Source organism: Leptonotus elevatus, chromosome 17, assembly GCF_054856555.1.
Source record: "Leptonotus elevatus isolate MCC_2025b chromosome 17, RoL_Lele_1.0, whole genome shotgun sequence".
Classification (NCBI taxonomy): Eukaryota; Metazoa; Chordata; class Actinopteri; order Syngnathiformes; family Syngnathidae; genus Leptonotus; species Leptonotus elevatus.
In genome coordinates this window covers 17,200,494-17,222,599 of record NC_141255.1, presented here as the reverse complement: position 1 = coordinate 17,222,599, position 22,106 = coordinate 17,200,494, and the positions used below count along the sequence as shown (strand labels likewise).

Genomic DNA, 22,106 nt, shown 5'->3' with positions numbered 1-22,106 from the left:
CTTAGAGGTGTCTTTTTGTGTGTGAGTGCCATCCTAGAAATGAAGGAAAGATTTTGGTCGGTGCAGATAAGGACGTTACCTTACAAGGTTATGGATCTGTTTCAGTCTGCCCTGACATTATTTGCATTTTTTCCACATCTCAGACCACTTACACCAGTTCTGCCTGGCACTTTAGCGCCACCGGCATTCCGAAGTAAGCCGTAAGATATTGTCAAGCGTGCATTATGCTGCCTCGCGCTTTAATGAGAGGAATTTCGCCGGTGTTTACGCAGCAGATTAGGGGAGATGCAGTATGCCGTTCTCCAGGTTCAATGAGGTCTGTGTTATTCATAAATTGGTCAAAAGTCCACATTTGACTCGACTCGATTATGTGCACACAAACTGCTGCCGCCAGGCACTGCCAAGCGTGTGAAAGGTTAGAAGGCCGGGTCAAGTTGCAAGCCATTTGGGGCTTTTGTTGTCATGGCGACTGATGCCTCCCCTCAGTTTAAAAGAGTATCATAATAATAAGCATAATAATTGATGTTTGTGATTGATATATTTATTTGTCTAATTACGCACAGGTATCAAACTTATGTTCTTATCTATGCCAAATAAATAGAACTCAAGAGGGGAACCACCTACAAAGTGCGATGCTGCCGTCTAGTACAGGGTTCTGGAAAATAATTCAAATTCACGTTTGAGGCGGCTTGCTGTCATCTAGTGGTAATAACAAATCATACAAACAAAACACTCGAGGGAGGTTGCAAAGGATATTGAAGCTAAACCAAATATTACAAAAATAGATACAGTGAAGACGGATAAATAAATTATAAAGTTTACAGTAAATGCATACTTTTACAGCTTTTCGATAACCACAAATAGATTAAAAAAAACTATAAACACACACAAAAAAACCACCTCAATGAAAGATGGCTTCTAATGCATGAATTTGAATCTGTAAATGTATTTTTTCTAAAATAATAAGCTTTATCAAATTAAATTGTGTGTTAACAGTCTTATATTCAAAGATACCCAATAATGCATGTTTCCAAAATAAACCAGAATATCTGCTTTTTCAACGGTGCTAATTAGCATAACAAAGAATTGCATAGAAGTTTTAGTTAAATTATAGTATACTGTGATTTATTTATCCCCCCCCCCTACACTAGTTGAGTGCGTTTGTGGTTGATATTTAATATTTGACAGACTGTGAGGCGGTTAGCACATGGCGTATCCCTCCTTATCTGAGGCCCCTTTAAGAAGTCCCTCTGACGTCACTTCCGCGGCCCTTCCCTGCCTGTCACCAGTGCGAAAGCAACAAGAGGAGAAGGCGGCGTCTCTTCTCCAAGCCCCCGGGCTAAGGCTAACGGTGCTGGCTGGCTGGCCACTGCAGTTTTCTCTCCCGGGTGGAGCGACGCAACTGGTATTTTTGTTTTGTTTCCTGCCTTCTCCATTTTCCATGTGGAACGGCACACAAAGAGAAGAGGGGCTGTTTTGCCGTTATCGTGATGGATTGACGAGCAGCGTTTTTTTTTTTCCACCGCAACACTGGCGTTCATTTGGACGTTCTGAGCAGCAGGTGTACTGACGGATAAACGAAGGCCAATCTCAGTTTTCATGAAACTTTGCTACGATTTACGCGCTGGGTAAGGAAATGTGTGTTTTGTTTACAGTTGCCTTTAAAAAAATTAGCACTTTTGTGGGGTTAATCTGTGGCACGTGCCATGGTGTTTACGGTTCTTGACAAAATGACAAAAATTTTACATGTCATGTCCGTTTTATAATAATTAAAAACAAATTGAAAATGTTAACCAAAATTAAAATATATGTCGTTATAGTTGCATTAATTTCACTCACTAGTTATGCTAGCTGGGCCTTCTGTGGTGGTTCAACAGTACCAAAACAATTACTGTGCGCCTCCACGACGCCTTAATTAATTATACTTTATTATTTGACACGTCCACGAATGAAGCCCAATTATACGTCGTGGACAGTTTTGTTCATACATTTGGCCATTTTTATTATTATTGGGGCGATCTTTAAAAACAAAACAAAAAAACAAATGGGGGAAAAACAGTGCAGATTGTTCGAAGTGGGTGTTGTGGTGCGTTCTAGTGCACGTGGGAAGCTCGGACGCTTCCAACTACACGACGCCTCCGTCACATTCCGAAAAATGTACTTCCACTTAACATTCGAGGGAAAGCAGTTCTGTCTGTCAACCACACCCAGCCCACCCACATTTGATTTATCACCATTATGACCCATACTTGACGTAATATGTGATTTGTTGTATTTTCAACTCTTTATTTGAACACAACTTGAGCTCACAGTCACAGTGCTTTCCACTTGAGAAATTGACCTGCTGTTCACAACCTATTGATCTTCTCTGTTTATGTAACTCCCATGGTGATGTAATTCCAACATATGACTTGGCAGAACTAATTAAATGTTGAATATGTTTACTAAATGTCATTATTTAGAGTGCAGAATGACTAAAAATAACCCCCAGACCCAGTGTTGCCTTTGCACACTTTATGTTTGCTCAGCCATCTGGATGTTGCCCACAAGGGGTTGCATTAGCGGGCTGTGTGCCTGTCATTTCTTCAGCGTTAGTTCACCTCATCTGCCACAAATAAATAAAAAATTAAAAAAACGGTTGCACAAAATACCACAAGTAGATGTGAAAAATGCAATTACGGTTCTCCACTGTCACTCGGTAATTCTGTATGAGTTATTTCACGGCCATGTTAATCCCTCTCTTTGTCAAGGAATTGCCCACAGGACAGCCCAGATAATGAGGGGATGACCTAGTATGTTGTATTGGGTGGAAAACTCCTCCCAATTTTAGTGTGACATTTCCAAAAGGTTATGAAATACATGGGAAGAAGGCTTTTTAAAAAATAATCACATATTACATCGCAGTTGCAATATTGAGAGGGGAAATCTGATTTATTTATTTATTTTTAAATAGTCCAACCCTTCTTCTATATGAGGCATTCTATTTTAGATGCTGGAATATAGGGTAGGTTTACTTATAGGGTACCTTTTTATAGCATGTAATCCACGAGTAGCTGTGATTGGCTGGTGCACCGTCTGTGACCTGCATGGCCAATAGTAGCCTCTATCTACTGCAGGTCATTGGCAGAAGATTACACAGACAGCAGATGTGGTACTGGATGTCATGCTTCTATACAAGTGAAAAATTCCAACAGTTAATTAATTGGCCTATTCATTAAAAAATGTATGTATATCCAGGGGGAATTTTGTACATAATCATTATTTCTGTCTTTTGATGTAATGTGTTAAAAAGGAAAAAAACAAGGCTAAAATCTGCCATAATTTCCCCCTGAATTTAAAATGGTTAATTAATATTGTCCAATTAAATCTGATGGCCAATTAAATAGTCGAGCCCCATTAAAAAGTACAATATTTTCATGTTCTTTTTAGATTATGGTATTTTTTTTCCCAATGTCAGTTATCAGTGGCAGTTATTTCTGTTTTTCAGCATCAGCTCTCTGTTCCACCTGGCAATTTACATAATGACAATGTTTGGCTGTAGGGGAAGTACTCTGAGGGGCTTTTGGGGGAGCTGAAAAGTTCAACTGCTTGTTGTGAGAACTCATTTGGTCGTGACATTGTGGAAAGGAAGTGTTTAATGACCTGCCACTCACGCGCTTTCTACTCCGGGAGGCAACACCTGCCCACCAGTTGAAGCTGCAGTCACAGGAACCCGCGTGGGTGGACTGTCTACATATGGATAAAAACTCAACAGGTTGCTACAATCACGTCGCATTGGGAAATATGCAATTGTTGTCAGGTGCATTGCAGTTCACTAAGGCTACACATTTTAATGGCAAGTCTCTACGTTGGTATTTTGACAGCAGCTGCATTATGTAAGCATCAGATCATTTGTGGTTGCTTTGAAAGCGGCAGAGAAATGAATGAAGATTGCAGTGAGTGGGGCCATTCTTGTCGTGGCTAATCAACACATTTTTGTTGTAGTTAGTAAATTGTTGTTGGGGCTAGGGCCCGACCGATATGCATTTTTTTCGGCCTATGCTGATACCGATTTTTGGCAGAGAAAAACAAATACAGATTACAGATTAATCTGCTGATTATTTAAAATACATATATATAAAGCATAAAATGAGCCCCCCTTCCCCTCCCAAAAAAAATATCATTTTCAATGGGTGTTACTTACGCACAAACTTTCGCTATTAAAATTCCATAGTATACCTTACCTTAATAATTCATGAATTATACAAAGTTATTGTTTAGATTTAGATAGATTGTCAATAATAAAACTATTCTTACTTGTTTACAACTGCTGTAAAGCATTAACCTTTTCTTTTATATATTTTTATCTTGTGTTATTTTCACAAGTCTTGGGCTTTACTGGGCTAACCTGGGACCTCGGGGATTGTATTTCATGCCATGTCATGTGAAAATGTGTGTTAAGACAAAAATCATGCATCCTTGAATTTTGAGAAAAGAACGTCTTTGAATCCTTGAAATATCAACTTTAAATATAACTTGAAATGACACTGACAAAATAAAACCACGAGAAAGTGAAATAAGAATATAATAGCAACTGAAAAAAATGTCAGAACAAATACTGAATGTTCCTTTGCGTTTTGGCCTCCTGGGGGCAGTGTGGTAGTTTGCTAGTTGCTTATGCTACACAAGCAAAATGGTGCGTTCAGGGTACTTTCACAGCGTCGGAAACTTCATTTTTCTTTGATAACGTTTTAAGGGAAAAGTAATCGGCAATTTGGCCCAATTGGCCGATTGTTTTGGCCAATGTTTGAAGGCCAATAATCGGCCGATTATAATCGGGCCCTGGTTGGGGGCGGACATTTTCTTAAACACCCTGTACAAAACCAAATTCTTCTCACTGACACCCTTATCCTTTTTTTTTTTTTTTTTTTTTGCACACTGGAACCCCCACATATACGTCTCGCAAAACGTAAGTTTTTCACTTAAGTAGGTCACTTAGTCATGTTTTTGTAGTTTTTTTGCTTAGTGTTGTAAGCCAACTCAACTGAAGTGGAAAAAAGTGATGCACTTTCAGCTATTTACTGAACATGTCAAATGCAGAATGAAAACACTCACAAGGAGCAAGGAGTGCACACGCTTGTGATGAACTAACTACGTTAAAGAGATACTTGACTAATTTAGCCATTTTTAGCAGGAGAAGATAGTATTTACAAGAAGATAGTATTTTGTCTACAATTAATGTCATTTTTATGTAGGCCTTAATTTCTACCTTTTTAAAAAGAAATGTTGCCACTTGCTGTCAACTGAAGATGACATCATACATGCTCAAGAAACGGGTAACGACCAGTCATGGCTCAGTTTGCGAACGTCACTAGACCAAACCCAGAAAACAGGTGAGCCGCTTTCTGTTTTCTGAACACCTGTGATGTCATTTTCAGTCGACAGCAATTCAGCAAAATGTGTTTTTAAAGCTATTAATTGTACATGAAGTTATCAAATTGATACGAGAGAAAATATGAACTTTTATACAGCTGATAATGGCTCAATGAGTCACGTATGGCTTTAAACAGTCAACTCAAGTGACTCAGCTCCTGATGTCACTCACATTCGTTTAAAATGACAGTGCTGTTGTGTGTATATACAGTAAATAAAGTCGATGCATTTTCTCCTTGGTTCTAATGGATATAGAGAACAGTGTGAACGGGTTTGTCAAGCGTCAATACAGCATGATAGCACAACACAGCCATTATGATGTCTGCTCTCGCCATGGAAATGAGGTTAACTGCTGCGCTGCGGTCAACTGCGTGTCAGACGGGTTCAAAGGATACGGTTGTCACGGGTTACGAGCGCAAATCCTGTGTAGGCTGACTTTCACATGCAGCGCTTGCAGAGGCTGATTTTGCGTCGTGTTTCCCCCCCCAACAGGGTTGCCGTCCGCCATGTTAAGCTAAAGCCCAGGTGCGCGGTGTTGACCATGCTCAAGCGCCTGGACAAGATCCGCTTCCGAGGCCCCAGGACGCGGGACGACTTCCCCGAGCTGGGCGACTCGCCGCCCGCCTCCGACAACGAATGTAGCGACGACGTGCCGCCCAAGCGCGCGGCCAACGAAGAGCCTCTGCGAGACCCCGTAGGTGCTCCTCAAACACTGCACCAAATTGATGTTAGATGTTTTGTCTCCACCCTGGATGCTTTTGTGACTGTTGTATTTTGAATTATTCAGCTTGAATATGCAGCTCTGATCTCAACACTGCTCTAAGAGATGAACCATTGCTTTTGCTGGCTGATATTAGTCAGTCTTTCCCGACCGACCTTTACGGAGCCAAGGCACATCATTTATATTAGAAAAATCTCACCACATACAACCAAACAAAAATGTTTAGAAAGCAAAAAGGTTTAGAATTCAAAATCATTTTGCAATGTAGTAGAATGCAATTTTGATATTGTTTATTCTTATATAGTAAAAACCTACATGAGACTTGAAAACATTTGGATATCAAATCGTAATATTGAGGGTGGGAAAAAGTACTGTAGTGCCAGCCGGTCCACACTCACGCTCACATAGTTCTCTAAATAAACTAAACATTTTATATGGAAACACCAAAATATTCAACCAAACCGAATAATTTCATCTACCCTAAAGTCTGCTACCTTCGTGCTAGCATATAATGTGAAGCGTGTTAGACAGGCTAACAGAAATGAGCATTGTGGTAATCCAAAACCTCCACACTGTTAGTTTAAAACATTGCGAGAAAACAAAAGTACAAACAAACATAACATTCTCTCTGGACTTTCGACCGTCTCTGTCTGTTCCTCTGTTCCTATTTACGCTTCCTTGTCTTCCAGTTGTCTTCAGTGCTGTCCAACTACACTCCCTTTTTGTAACTCTAAATTTGGACTTTCCTGTAGACAGTAAAAAGTAATAAAATATGACTTCAAATTTCTCCTACCATCATGTGTCGCTACCATAGATGCCACTTGTGTACCGTACGTGGCACACTGGTTGGGACTCGCTGATCTAAATGAGTATTTAGGTACACGCTTAGTACATGTGTGGTTGTCGGGACGCAGATTAGAAAAGAGCAGAAAATATGGAAGGTGCTAAAAATGCAGTTTGATATTCGTGGATGAATACATTTTTAAAAGTGTCTTTTTGATGTACAGCATTCATAGTACATTAAACTGGAAAGCAATCTTACTTTCCTTATTTCCTTGAATGCTCTTCCCAGCTATTGTCTCTTTCGTGGTTCACAGATGAATTAGGGGATTTCCGACAATGGCCCATTCAAGTGTGTTTAATTGCACACACTTGGGCTCAGCTTTGCCATTAGTGCGACGCTGTTTGCCTACGCGAGTGTGTCAGCCCACTGGGGAGAGCATCATTCACGTCACCATGCCGATGACACACACACACACACACACACACACACACACACACACACACACACACACACACACACACACACACACACACACACACACACACACACACACACACACACACAATACCCAAAATAGGCTCTGTGCCACACACACGCACACGTGCACAGTCCCCAAACAAACACGTTCATCAACATGCTGTCAGTCTTCCCCTGGTACCCAAATGGAACCCACGCCGACTGCAGTGGTGTCACATGACTTGGCTTATGTGAGGTGATGCATTTAGGCATGGAGGGAGTTGGGACATTTTTAGGGCCCGAGCAACTACCGCTGCGAGGTCCCTATTGTTTTTCGTTCGTCTTCTTCTTCTTCTTCTTAAACAATCTATATTTTGGGGGATCTAAATATTTTGGGGATCTAAATATTTCCCAAAACTCATAACATAACAACATATAGCGCCCCATAACGTGGAAAAATATGCACCAATCCCGGCACGTTTGACGAGGGCTACAAAAATTGGCAGGCACGTGAAGCGCCCCGAGACACACAAAAAAGTCAGTGGAAGCCATATCCTAAAATGTACAGGAAGTGAGCTATGAATTTTTGAATGTTCAATTTGGGCCCTTTTTTGCACATTCACTGCGGTCATTCTTTTTGCCCATTTGCCAACAGCTTTCATCCGATTTACTTCTAAATTTGCATGTATCATCTCAAGACCTAGGACAACAACTGGGGGGGAAATCTTGACTTTTTGAAATACTATATGAGGGCCTCAAATTTCGTTTTTAATATTTCCTTCATCAAAAAAGAGAAAATGCTTAACTCCGCTGTACAAGCTCCCAAAAATCCCAAACTTCTCATGCATCTTAATAGTCACGGCCTGAAAACATCTATATGATAATATTCGGTTATACATGTAGCGCCACCTAGTGGTGACAAGAAATGTCATACTTAACATTTGTATCTATTGTGCCGAGCCCGTTTGAGGGATCCAGTTGAAATTTTGTCAGAAAAGCCTTAAGATTATGCCCAACACCGAATATTGTAACTTTTTGCCAAAGGACGTGGCCATTATGGTGCCACAAAGTCTGATGATTCACCGTGACAATAAAAGCTGTGTTAACTTGACCCAGATGATCCTATCGTCTAAAAAATTTCACACATTTGATGAGAGTCCTGGTCTGAATACATTTACAAACTTAAATGTATTCGTACTGATAGTGCCACCTACTGGCAAATTTTTTGTTTACATTTTTTCTTCAACTTTTTTCCCCAACCACGTTAAACGGATCTACCTCATATTTGTTGCTCAGAGGAGTGTTTAGGCCTTCATGATGTCATAACACGAAGTTTGAGTTTTCGCGAATCGCTGTGGGCGTGGCAAGGTACTGTTTGCCAAGAAAACTATGCCAATTTTGAGGGCCCAAACATGCACAGAAACTCATGAAACTTGGCACACACATTTGACCTCGCAAAATGAAAAATATTTTATCATGTATTGTGCGATTTTTACAAAAATTACTCACTAGCTCCCCGTATAATTTTTTTAACGAAGCAACCCCGGTTGTACGTTTAAGCAAGATCTACGGGAAAAAAATTGGCATTTGAGGAAGCCCAAGACCTACAAAAAAGTCTCTTGGACCCATATGCTTAAATGAACAGGAAGTGAGCTACGAATATTTGAATGTCCGATTTTTGCCAATTTTTGAACATTTACAGGGGGCATACTCTTGCTCATTTCTCTTACACGTTTGATCCAATTAACTTCAATCTTGGCCTGGACCATGTCAAGACCTGGGCCATCAACGGGGGGGGGGGGGGGGGGGGGGAATCTTGAGTTTTCTAAATACTATAGGATGGGGGCGGGGCATCATATTTTGTGCTTCATATTTCCTTCGCTATGAAAGACAAAATATGTAATAACTCCCCGGTACATGCTCCAAAAAATCCCAAACTTCACTTGTATGTTTATAGTCACGACCTGAAGGTATCTCTATGACAATAGTCAGTTATAAATATAGCGCCACCTAGCCCTTGGGTCGACAAAAAAAAAAAATTACGGCACCTAAGGTATTTTGTCCCAAATTTGGATACTCTTTGTAAGTGTGCTGTCATTTATGAATATTATTTTTTACTTTCCACCACTCAAAATGTTCAGTGACATCAGAACAATCCATACATATGTACTTTTATTTATTTATGATGCTCTCTATGGACAACAAAAGCAATATTGTGCTACGAATAAAACTATATAGATTTTTTTGTGCCAAAGTCAAATGTCCTGCAGCTTACTTTCGTTCTTCGAGAATATTCGCCTTAGACATGCCTAATGTAATCCTTTGAATTGATTGAAAAAGCTGTAAAACAAATGCCAGTCACTATTACACCTTCCGCGGCGCCAAACTTCATTAGGTGATGGGTTTTCATCAGCATACATCACGTCCTGACATATGAGCTTCATTTGTTAATTTGGAAAAAAAAAAATGCTTCCCTGCCTGTCTCGTGCACATTGTTGGTGCGGAAAAGCCTCCGCAGTGTGTGCGTCTGCTTCTTAAAGGACCCAAATTGAGCAGTGGATGAAGCTGCAGTCGTCACATGCGCGAGCATCCCTCCTTCCCAGCCTGTCTTTCCTCCCTGCATGTCCCTCATCCCTTGCATCAAACGCAGCCGTCATCTGTCAGTGTTGTTGCCGGTTGTGTGTGTTGTGAAAAGAGGGGGATCCTCCTCTTTTCCTCCTTCCAGCCAAACCTGAACCAGGGAATAGGAAACGCTCGTGTGAGTCATGCGAAGTGTGTCGGCTGAAGCATGGGTGCCGTCCTGTGAGAGGTTTTGTAATGGAAGCCTTAGACTTAAAGATTTGTTTTTTTCTTTGTATGTATAATTGAAAGACATTTTTCTTGTGTGTGCGCATGCACAGGCTGGTTCAGGGTCTCCCATCATGGCAGCGCCGATTCAGGACTTTCAGAGATCGGAGTCGGAACGACTGAACGAAGTCAAAGGACACTTGGAAATTGCCTTACTGGAGAAACACTTTCTACGTGAGTACACACACCTTTGCGTATTCAGTACTCCATTCTTTTTGCGCCTGTTGATTAATGCAGGGCAAAAAAAGTATTACTTTGGCACCATCTTGTGGCATCTTGGTGCCAATGAGCTGTCTTGAAGTGAGTTGAGGAGTTTCATGTAATGCTTGGCTGCCATCTTGTGACACCTTGGTGCCAAGGAACTATGTTGAAGGATTTATGTAGTGCTTTGCCACCATCTTTTGACTGCCATACATTTTGAGTGAATGTCAATTCCTGATAAATATTCACCATTGGCGGCAGGGCTTGTTCTTGATCCCTTGCGAGTAGATGTTCACTGTGTTGTATTGCATTGTCACGTTTTCAAGACTCACTTGACTGCATTGCTTATTCATTTCAGTTACTATAATTGAGCTTGCCAGAGTCTTTTACCCCGGCACAATGCCAGCAGAGCGAGAAAAGTTAAATTTTTAACTAGTGGTTCAGAAATAGCACTCAGAGTAACAGTAGGAGACTCTTTTTCTTTTTTTTCTTACCCCCCCCCCCACACACACACACACACCCTAGTGTTCCCCCTACAAGAGTGAAGTAAGATCTACTTTTTCAGTTACAGTAGCACGGTGAAATTATCACTATCATTATTCATTTCTCATTATTAATCCCAAAAATTCTATAATGCATTTTGTCCAAATAGGCCCCAATTTTACACAGTGTATTACACCCATTTTGTATATATTGTTTTGGGTGGCATCCTGTTCGATTTTTTTTCTAGTGTAAAATGTGTGTGTTGCCTCAAAGATTAAAAAATATTGCAGTTGTAAATCCATTTCATTAGTGAAGTGAAATTTAAAGCTTAAAAAAAAAAAAAGAGTGAAAAATAAATGTAATAGCTAGTCACTCACTAGCTTGTGCATCCAGAAAGTATTCATCCAGAGTAGGGCTGAACAATTTTAAAATAATCTAATTGAGATTTTTTCTCTGTGAATATTGTGATTAGGATTTATTATGTGATTATTCTTTTTGAGGTATTTTTCTTTTGTGTCTGTTAAAAAACCAAAACACACAAGCACTAACTGCATACAGTATACTTCGACTGTGTGCAGCAGTCAATGGAGTACAAATCAAAATGAGTAACAGCAGGTGGGTAGCATCATGTAATGGTGCATGGAGCTAATAGCTTCTATTCCACCCTTTGTTCTCTTTTCATGGCTTCATGTCTATTAGATGGCGAATGAGAAAAAGACAGGCGAGTATGTGAAAGACAACACCTCAGGCCACATTCTCTCCCTTATAATGCATCCTGCCGGAGCCAAAAGAGGAAGATTTATTGTCTGCGTGTCAAGATTCACGCTCGATGAGCTTCACCACCCCACGTGGGCTCGCCTTCCTTCCTCATCGGATTTTCCTTTGCTTCTCGTCTTTCTTGCTGACTTTCTCAGTCTTTTCGGGTCCTGGTTGACTCACAACCCTTTCTTTGCTTCTAGGGGCCCTACTTTTTGTCTCAGATGTGACAAACACGAAGGTCAATCTGCAGCCAGCTTGGCGACACAAAGATGGCAGCCGCGTTTAGCGCGGGGGATGAACCATTTTGTTAATGCTAATGCGGTTTGAGAATGGATAGCTACTTTATAGCTTTAGTTTTTGAACTTGTAGCCCCTTCAAACCCACATTTTTTTTCTGTTGAGCAAAATTTCTTCTTTTTTTGTGCTGATTTTGACTCTTCCCACTACATAAGAACAACACGGAAGTTTTTTGGGGGGGTTTATCTCATGTTTGTAGTTATAGTGGACGCCAGGATAATATGGCTGTAATGTGTTCTTCTCAAGCTTATATGCATCATTTTTAACATGAGCATCATGCAAATCAACTTGCGATTGTGATTGGTTAGTTAAGGTCCAATCATGAACCAGAAGTGTCGACATCATCCAAATTATGCATTTTATTGTTTTAGACACGCAAATATGTCGTTTCCACTGCAACCATCTATGGGTCTGAAGGGATTAAACCACACGTGGTGGCTGGAAAATCATACCTGGGATTTTTCCAAATTGAAGGCTTTAATGTTCCTTTGATTTCGTATTCAAGTCTAAAAATGACCATGTACATCAGAATATAACAGAATAAACTTTCTTCTGTCTCAACCAATACTAAATGTAAGAATAAATTTGTTAAAACACATAATAAGAAAAATTATGTGAAATAAGTCAATGTTTCTGATGTTTCAAGATTTTTTCTTAGTTCAATAGGATCAACGGGAGTTTTTATTTTCCCTACTTGCAAGGGTTCACATTAAACTCCTGCATATTTGCAGTTTGGTATTCCCAAATGTGCTTATATACTGATTTTTATTTATTTTTGTTTTTCTCTGTCATCACTGAAATACTCACCAATTAGCTGTTTTGTGCTCAGGCCAAACCACTATCTAATAGAAATACTGCTTTGGCTCCATCGTGGCGCCAAACTATGCTTAAGTGAGGGAAATCCGTTTATTTGGTCAGGCCATAGCCTTGTCTAATAATTTTTTTGTGTGGAATCAACAGATACAAACTAGCGGACACCGTATGTCTGGTCTTCTGACCTACTAGGTGACGACTGGCAAAAATGTGTACTTGGCATAATCTGCTTTGTGACCACAAATTGTTAAATTGCCTGGAAGGAGTACGAAAACAATCATTGGCCAATCAGCCACATACTGCTTCACCATATCTAAGGACAGGAAAGTAGCCTTAAAGAATATTTATTGTTTTTCGCTTTGTTTTTTGTGTTCTGGCTTGATTGGAGAATCATTAATGAAGGAAAAACGACAGAGCACATGAAATGTGTTGTCTCTACAAATGTTTTTTTTAATGCGTATTCCAAACTTTCAAGGCTTCTTAGATCAGATCTTATTATTCAGAGGTGTAGGAGTTCTTTCACACGTCTTTTGGCTCTCTTTCCCAAAATAATGTCAGGACTCGCGCTGCATGCTAAAACAAACACCCCGCTTAAAAGTCTATTGTGTTCTGCCCCACACAGGACGCACAAGTTTCCATTCTAAATAGTGGTGTCAGTGTGTGTGTACATGGTGACCCATGCCCTTCATTTGGCATTCGTAGCCATTAGCCAGTGCTGTTCTGAGGGAACTGAATTGGTTCATATTGGAACTAGCATGTTGACATGAGAGGCAATGAAAGATGTTTTCCCCAGCTGTGGTATAATTTTATTCTTGAATGTGTTTCCAAATGGTCTCGTTTGTATTTTTTCTGGCCCAAGTTGGCCTGAAAGATTTTCCTTGTTCGACCACTCTGTAACTTCAGGTGTCAGCCGTGACTTTTGTTGCCCTTGGGGTGGCGTCCACTTCCTGTTTCCTTCCCAACCGACCGTCTCTACTGAATTCTTCCTCCTTGGTTTGAATGATTGGTGTCATACCAAACACCCCCTCTTTCTTCTTTATGTTTAACCCAACCGCTACATTCTATTTTTGTTCAAGGTGTCTTCCTGTTCAAGTGTTGTTTGTTCTTGCCACTTGATGACATTAGCTAATTACGTAAAGCCTTTTGTGGTATCTTTATGGGAACAAGTCTATCATCTGAATTCCAAAAACCCTTTTAGCGTATGACAATCCAGGATTAAGTAGAGCACCATATAGAAAAACAATCGATCGCGGTTCAATACAGCACGCCATGGTTACAGGAACTGTAAACGTTTTATCTGGCTGTTAGTGCAAGTTGAATGCCGTGCAAGTGCAACACTGTAACCTTGCACTGAATTCAACAAAGATGATTAAGGGCAAATGTAAACAAAGGAGGACAAAGCCTCATTATGCATATTTTCCATTTCAACAAAATGGCCATTGTCCTTGCGTTGCACTGTTCGTGTACATCCTGCTGCCTACCATTCAGATTGTGAAGGTTCCGCTCATGCTGGGTTTGCTTGCATCCAGTGTCAAGTGTGCTAAACAAATGGGACAAACAAAGTTGTAACAATTTACTCGCTTGCTCCTTTCAGACAAAACTCATCAAAGTTTATTGGTGAGTAGCCTCCGTTATTGTTTAATGTTGGATTGCAGTAAAAATTTATATTTGAAGCACAACACAGGGTGCAAGTGTTTTAGCATATTATGAAACACTATCTGCAAACACTGAGTTTGTGTGTCTGCCGCATATAAATGTGTATACACAGATTTATAACGGCCACTCTAAGATGATTCCCCTTGTGAAGTTAACCTTGTGTTAGGTACAAAATGGAAGGTGAGGTTTTTATTTTTGATCAATCTTTAGCTTGTCATGCCTGTCCATTGACTGTACATGATGCACTTGTGTGGGTGAGCAAGGGTGGTGGTGTTGTTGATTTCCAAGAGATGATTGAAAGTGATCTTGTTCAGGGTTGCGTATGGAAGGTCATTGCGACGGAGCACGCAGGCAGGCCGCTGCGTTCTATACTGAACAGGCGATCAATGCGCTGTCACAGCTGCTGTTCCGCTTCACACTGGGATGAAAAAAAAAAAAAGCACACACACTAACTTCTGCAGTGAAACATAGTGGAACTGAAGGTCAGTTGATTCAGAGATGAATCACATGAACTGTTTGAGGCCATCATGGTGTTAAATGTCTACTGCTGGTGGCGAGATTTCAAAATCTTAAAGGGACATTCAGTGATCCCTAGCGCCATCTAGTGGTGAACTAATAATTAATTCATTAAAAAAAAATGTCAATAGTATGCAAAAAAAAAATATTGCATAAATCTATTTTTTTCAATATAATCGTAGGTCTAGTAATCACTAATTATATTACATGGCTGTAGTCTCACCTTACTAGAGCTAGAGCTGCCATGTTTTGCTGCCATCTTCCTGCTACAGTTGCCTAAAGGACAGCTTTGCGAATGTAGTTAGCCCAAGTGGTATTGCATAGAGTGTCGGACCCAATGAGTTGACCTAGGGCTGGGCGATTTTGCCTAAAAATTAAATAGATTAAAAAATAAATAAAATCGATTTATCGCCCAGCCCTAAGTCGATCGCAGCTTACCTTCCACAGCTGGGGCCTGCAGGTGGTCGTCACTAACTGCCGTGAGTCGGGCCCGTTGCTTGTCACTTTCTGCTTAGCTCTCGCAAGCTTTTACTAGCTTTTTTTTTTTTTTTTAACTAGCCGCTCTTAGCCATTCCAGCCTATGACTCCTACTGCTCCGGCTAATTCTGGCTCGCTCGGTCTTTCGGCGTCGCTTGCTAGGCTTGAAAACGGTTGCCAAGTCGCCGTTGCTCATCAAGATGCTAGTTTGCTCACGCAAAATAAGAATTGGTGGTAGGCTTGTAAAATGTGGTCTCTGAGCCACCGTAGTGTGCGTGCTCCTGCGTGCTTCTAATGCTATTCTTTGACCACTAGATGGCGCTAGGGATCACTTTATGTGTGACTTCTTTTAAACCAGGGGTGTTTAAGTTCGGTCCTCGAGAGCCCCTATCCAGCCTGTTTTCCATGTTTCTCTCCACTAACACACCTGATTCATGATCAGGATCGTTATCAGGCTTCTGCAAAGCTTGCTGATTAGCTAATCAATAGATTCAGCTGCGCTGAAGGAGGGAGACATGGAAAACAGGCTGGATAGGGGCTCTCGAGAACCGGACTTGGGCACCAGGGTTTGTTGATTTATTTTTATTTTTTTAAAGCTTCATTAAATGTGTGTAACGCCTCACACAGGCTTTCTGAATAAGGTCAAACACTTGGAAATGTCTCTCTATGCTTTCTCGGAACGTGTCAAACAATGACTCCATGCTCCTGTGTGAGAGACAAGCAGATGTGATGTGATTGTCAACATCCCTGCTTTCGCAACATAACACAGAGCGTGAAGCCAGTTGTCATGCAGCCGTGCACGAGGGGATGACTGCAGATTCGTCTGTCAAGTCAGCAAGTTGTGGGGACAAAGACAAAGTGAAACTAAGGGATAAAACCGAAATTGAGGTCACTCTGAGACATCGGGGCCAGAGCGCAAGAAGCCAATGACAGTCACGAGATGAAATAAAGCCCGATTATGTTTTTTTTTTTTTTTTTTTTTTTTTTTTTTGCTTAATACTCCAATACACTGAAGCTTGGCTGTGTTTCTCGCTCCGTGAACCTTAATGCCCCCCACCTTCATCTTATGAAAAGCACCATTGTCCGTGCTCTTGATTGGAAAAGTTCTCACAGTACTTTTCCCTTTGAGGTCTTGGCAAACCTTGATGAAATGTGATTTGCTGAATTGTGTCAATACAATACATATGTCTCCAAACGTGCAAGATGCATCGGAACAATATGTACTTGTGAGCGATTTACAGATTCCGGACCTTCTTATGGTGCTGGCCCCTCCTGTATTTGGTTACCCAATGCATAATACGCTCAGGCCAGTCCCCCTGACCACTCGCAGTGTGAGCAAGCACAATAGACTTCAATGTTGCCTTGAGACGGGTTTCAATCAAATGGTGACATTTAAGGAGCTTGATGCACTTGGAGGGTGCTAATTGAAAAGAGCAATCGTGGCTGTGTTTGAAGATCGACCCAAAGCGGCCTCCCTGCCAAATCGCTCCTGCTCCAGCATCCCGGCAAGCGGTCAGCTCCACAGGCGGATGGGGGTGTGCAAGGTGGACGACTTTAGCTTTGACAGCTTCGATCTGCTCTACGCTGGAGCCGTCGATAGTCTCAAGAGCCACAAAAGTAACGGCGGCCTCAGTAAGTTTTTGGTCTAGACTCTGTGACATGGTGACTCAAGATGATAACGGATGTATAAGCGCTAATTTTAAAAGCAAAAGCGGGCAGTTTAATTAATGTGCTATCTGATGCAAAGGGCCTCAGAGGAACAAGATTTCATGTCATCTGTGTGACACACATTGCTATCCCTTGTTCATTTGGGGACTTTCTTTTTTTACTCCAGTTATCTTTTACGACTTACAGCTAACAACAAGTAGAGTCATTTCCATTTAGCTTGATGGGTCTAGGTGCTGATACAAGATCTGGATTTGGTCCCTGTGCATACCCAGATGACAATTATTGCTCTAACGTAGCTATGTGACAAACAATGTAACTTCACCTGAACATTTCTTAGAATGAAGCAATTCTTTATCACCTTTTACAGGGGAACTCATTTTTGGTGAAAATGGGAAATGACAGAATTGCCTACCCCTGTGCCGTCGGCCCAGACGTCAGCACGTCGCGTAAAAAATGACGTAAATACACACCACACAGACTATTACGTACCTTCAGCGCATGCGCAAGAAGTACTTCCCCTCCGTACCGTCGGCGCCAGTAGTCATTATTCCTAAAGGCAACCGGAAACAGGGGCAGGATATAAAACCGTAAACTATGCATACCGGTTACTTTTACTAATTACAAACAGTTGCTACACCTCTCGTATAAAAGTAAATCCTACCTGCTATATCTAGTCGCATCCTCATGTTATGCCATAGTTTGGCTTTCATACCTTTGTTAGCATACCCTTTAACGGTAGTATCATACAATGCCGGTCTCTCATGAACCAGAGACAAAGTCATCTTCCCGATCTTCTGTCCAGACAATGTATGTTCAAATGCGGAGGGTACAGCAGGTTGACGATGCGCAAAACGAGCGAAGAAAAAAAAAAGGTCCAGGCTTTCTATCAGTACTGTTTATCCGCGTTCGTCACTACCTCTTCTTTTCCCGTGCGCTTATTCGCTAGCTAACAGCCAATCACAGTGATCAAATGCCCCGACGGCGATTCAACATGTTGAATTTGCTGGAAACGATAGCTCCCCACCCCCAGACATATTCCAACTCGATCCGACTTTATGACAGTAATTTATACACTGGTCAGACAGCGCATGCTGTCGGCCCAACATTGTCCGACTCCCAACGCCGGATTGGTGTATCTAGGCCTTTAAACCAGGGTTTCACTTTATGTTCCCTGAGGTGCGTCACTCCAGTTAGCTCATTTCCTAATAGGTTTACCTGACGACTGCAGCTCTGCTGGCACTCATAAGCTAACATTGCTAAGCTGATTAGGCTGGATCACACTTTGGCGACCTTTCCACTTCCAGCCCACCACAACTCTACACAGGCTTTCATACAACGCAACACTTAGATTGGCGGAAATGGTTGAGGGAAAACAATCGTTTACAGAAGCAAGACGCTTAATATACAGCAATAATCGCAAATCAAAATGGAAACTTGAAAGCAAGGACGGTGTTAGCCAAGGAAGTAGCTAACATGATCATAATTGGAATGTTTGAAGATCATTTAGAAAAAGAGAAAGCTTTTTATTTTCCGGCTATATTAATGAGGGACTCTCACTGTGCCACCTGCGGGTATTTGGTCTTTTGTTCTCACTTTATTGCCTTCCGTCCTTAAATATTCATGCATCCCTTCAGTCGGCAGACAAAGAACCAAGAGGAAATGCAGCCCATGTTGTTCTAGAAAGTCCCGACACCTGAGACCACTCGATGCTGGAGGCTGATGAGGTGGATTATTGGGTCAGGCCTGAAGGTGAAAGACTGAAGTGTGGCGATAAACAAAGCGTAGTCAAATTTCAATTGAGTGTAGGTTGCATATCATTGTATTCTATTTTTTTTTTTTTTACATTTTACACAATGTCCCAATTTGATCCGAAAGGAGGTTTTTGTATTCCTCATCCCGGATTTTGAAGTAACGATAGCGGTTGTGTCTTCCAGAGGAGGAGCTGAGGAAGCTGCGCGAGGAGACCAATGTGGACTCCCTGCGGCAGGAGCTGGAGAAAGAGAGGAACAAGCGCCTCGACCTGGAACACAAGATGGGCGATGTGCTTAAATCCAGGTAAAAGATCCACGGTGGGAAAACTCAGTCAGTCGCTGCAGACTCCACTCGCCTTGCTCAGTACTCATGGACACTCTTGGGCATGAAGTGGCCACTCCATTCAGTGTCTCATCACAAAGCTATTATAAAACATTTTCACATTTCAATGGCAGCAGTTAAAAGATGTCTAATTCAATCAATCCAGATGTTTAGAAGAGACATTTAGGCAGACCCTCTGCATGGGATTGGAAAGGTTTGGTTTTGGGACAGGCCTGAGGATAATGTACATTTGAGATTGGGCGAGAAAATGTAGCGACGGCTGCAACAATTTTTAGCTGAGGCAGTTAACCAGAATTTGCCACGGCTCAAGACCGATGGCATAATTCTATCAATTTTGGAAACATTATTCAGCTTGTAAAAGTAGAATAAAGGACAATACATTTGACACCTTGGCTAATTTCTATTTCCAAAGCCCTTCAAGCATAATTTGAAGCTGTTAAGTTCAATTTTGTTGTAAGATATGCACAAATGGAACTCATTCATTATTAATGTAACGTTCTTGAGTGGCCAATAAAATTAATGATCCTGCGAAGTGAAAGGCCTCTTATGTTGTGGCCAATGCTAATGTTTAGCACACACTTAAAAGGCACTCTTGTGCTTGTGTTGCTTATATGGTGACCACTGGTACAGCATAAGTAGTGATTTACCGCAAAAGTTGGGAAACTATTTAAATGATGAGCCAAAATGATTTAATCTGTTCCAAATGTTGACTGGTCACCGTTTTTGTAATTGTTCAACTGAGAAATCGAGTGGACGAGTGATATTTTATGTGATTTTTAACTTTTAATTTCTGTAAAAAGTGTTTGCCTTATTATAGCTAGCTGATCCAATTTGTCATACTGTCGCTGCATTTTGACTTGTGTAAGTCATCCCTTATGACACATTAAACCACGGCGGCGTCTCGTTTTTGGCACCTGCGTCTCCAGTTTTGTCCAAGCACACCGCTGGTGTTGTCGTTGCGATGTGATGATGCTTGTCGGCCTGCCAATGGCAAATCCACCGAGGGATTACCGGCACACAAACGTGAAGTTGAGGAAGTGGAGAATGTCAAAAGACAGTTGAGCAGATTATCTCATCCTGCGGGGAATTCTCTTGTCGCATGATAGTAAACAACCACCAGCTAGCAAGGGAGGCATTGGAGCTTGGTGGCTAAAAATAGACAACTCTGGTTACGCTGCGAAGTTTCCATGTGTGAAGAGAATGATCTTAGTTAAATTTAGTCATCAATGCTGACAGTAGCCTGCGGTGTCCTAGATACAGCTTCTGGAAATTTCTGGAATGCATGAGTGTGAAATCTCCTGTACCTGACATTTTTATTGGCAAAGGTTCATTTCACCAATAAATTGACAATTGAGACCCTTTTTTTTAGGTGTTCTAGTTTCCCCATTTTCAGGTACAATTTTTTCAACTGTATGACTCTCCTCTTTCCACAACATTGAAAATTGCTCCAGCGTGACCTGTCGGGACGCAGAGGGGTAGAAAATATGTGATAAATCTCCCTTAGGTTTTTGGTAAATTACCAATTTTAAAACTCCTCCAAATTTTCAATTTTATGACAATTACATGGGAATTTCTGGGTATGTAAATGGGAATGTACCATATTCAAGCTTCATCATCATCATTTTAATTTTTCATAGGCAGACATGCACGCAAAATAGTCCAATCAAAAAGCAGGACATTTCAACAGATTAATTGAACGTTCTAAGTTATAACAATCTTCAACTACCTGGTCAGTATATTTAAGTTTCCTATTGCCAACCTATTATTGCATTTTTATTTTATTAAAGGAATTAACTTTTGATAAAATAGTAAATAAAACTGCATCGACACTCTCAAAGTGATCATTTGAAGGTGGATTCTGTTTCATGTTGGCAATAATTTCAAGCTAAATATGTCAACTGAAAGCAAAAAGAACTTCTAGTACTTTTTATCCTGCCACAAAGAAGTGAAAGTGACAATTTATTTTTTATTTTTTGGTCTTATCCCTAACCCTAACCCTTTCTCAGGCTGGAGGATTCTCCGCCGCAACCTCCTAGAAAACAACAGTCACCCTCTAATAATGGAACCGGTAAGTCCCCAAGGGGCGAGAAATAAATAGTGTGAGGATGAGAGGCCTGGTTTGCAAGGAAAGTCCATCCAAGGGGGGACAAACAGGAAATTGCAAGGTGTGCGTGTGCGTGTGCGTGTGCGTGTGCGTATGCGTGTGTGTGTGTGTGTGTGAAAGGAAAGGGAGTGTTTTGGAAGTGCAGGTTATTCTTGGATGTGTGTATTAAACATCATTAAGGGGAGAGGGTACATTACTGCACAATAGACAGCTGGTATTTTGAAAAAAAGGGTGTGTGGTTGGTATTATTAGCGTGGACTGACCTACCAGTGACCTGTCGTGTGTCTGTGTTCACCACCTGAAAGATGAAATGCAAATGTCTTGAATGCAAATGTGCATGTTACTAACCCTGTTGTGTAGCGGACAAGCAGCAGCAGCAGAAGGAGGTGTGGAGCTCGCGACTGCAAAAGTGGTTGTACGAACGCTTCGGCGTCTACATGGAAGACTTCCGCTTCCAGCCCGAGGAGAGCACCGTGGAGGCCGAGGAACCGCTAAGTGCTAAAAGGTGGGAAAGAGCTTTGCATGCAGTACCACAACATGACTCGTCTTTCATCAAGTATTGATTTGGCTTTTTTGCTCAAGCTGATTTATGGTCACTCTGTTGATAAAGTGGATTGTGTGTTGTATGTGTGTGTTCTAAGTTTCTGCATTTGTCTTCCCACCCAGGTTGACAGAAAACATGAGGCGACTCAGTAAGTACTCACAACAAGGCTTGGGCGATTTTGAAACAAAGACAAATTGCATTTAGATTTTTGTTTACCTCAATATTGCAATTGCAATTTCATATTTACGATTGGGCCAGTGAAGAGAGGAAAATAA

At 41.2% G+C, this 22,106-nt stretch overlaps 1 protein-coding gene across 3 annotated transcripts in view; it reads left to right on the top strand.

Annotated features, from left to right (window-relative positions):
* The first annotated feature begins 1,284 nt into the window (after nucleotides 1–1,284).
* gramd4a (GRAM domain containing 4a) overlaps nucleotides 1,285–22,106 on the top strand; it is a 32,256-nt gene continuing 11,434 nt past the window's right edge. For 2 of the 3 annotated variants that reach the window (XM_086059695.1, XM_086059694.1), the window contains exons 1-7: nucleotides 1,285–1,628; nucleotides 5,905–6,106; nucleotides 10,274–10,394; nucleotides 19,024–19,144; nucleotides 21,190–21,251; nucleotides 21,648–21,792; nucleotides 21,954–21,979. In XM_086059695.1, the coding sequence (XP_085915821.1) occupies nucleotides 1,600–1,628; nucleotides 5,905–6,106; nucleotides 10,274–10,394; nucleotides 19,024–19,144; nucleotides 21,190–21,251; nucleotides 21,648–21,792; nucleotides 21,954–21,979 (706 nt within the window). In that variant the 5' untranslated portion in view covers nucleotides 1,285–1,599. Of the gene's footprint in view, nucleotides 1,629–5,904; nucleotides 6,107–10,273; nucleotides 10,395–16,787; nucleotides 17,054–19,023; nucleotides 19,145–21,189; nucleotides 21,252–21,647; nucleotides 21,793–21,953; nucleotides 21,980–22,106 lie in introns of those variants that run through there. The other variant, XM_086059696.1, reaches the window with a different exon arrangement.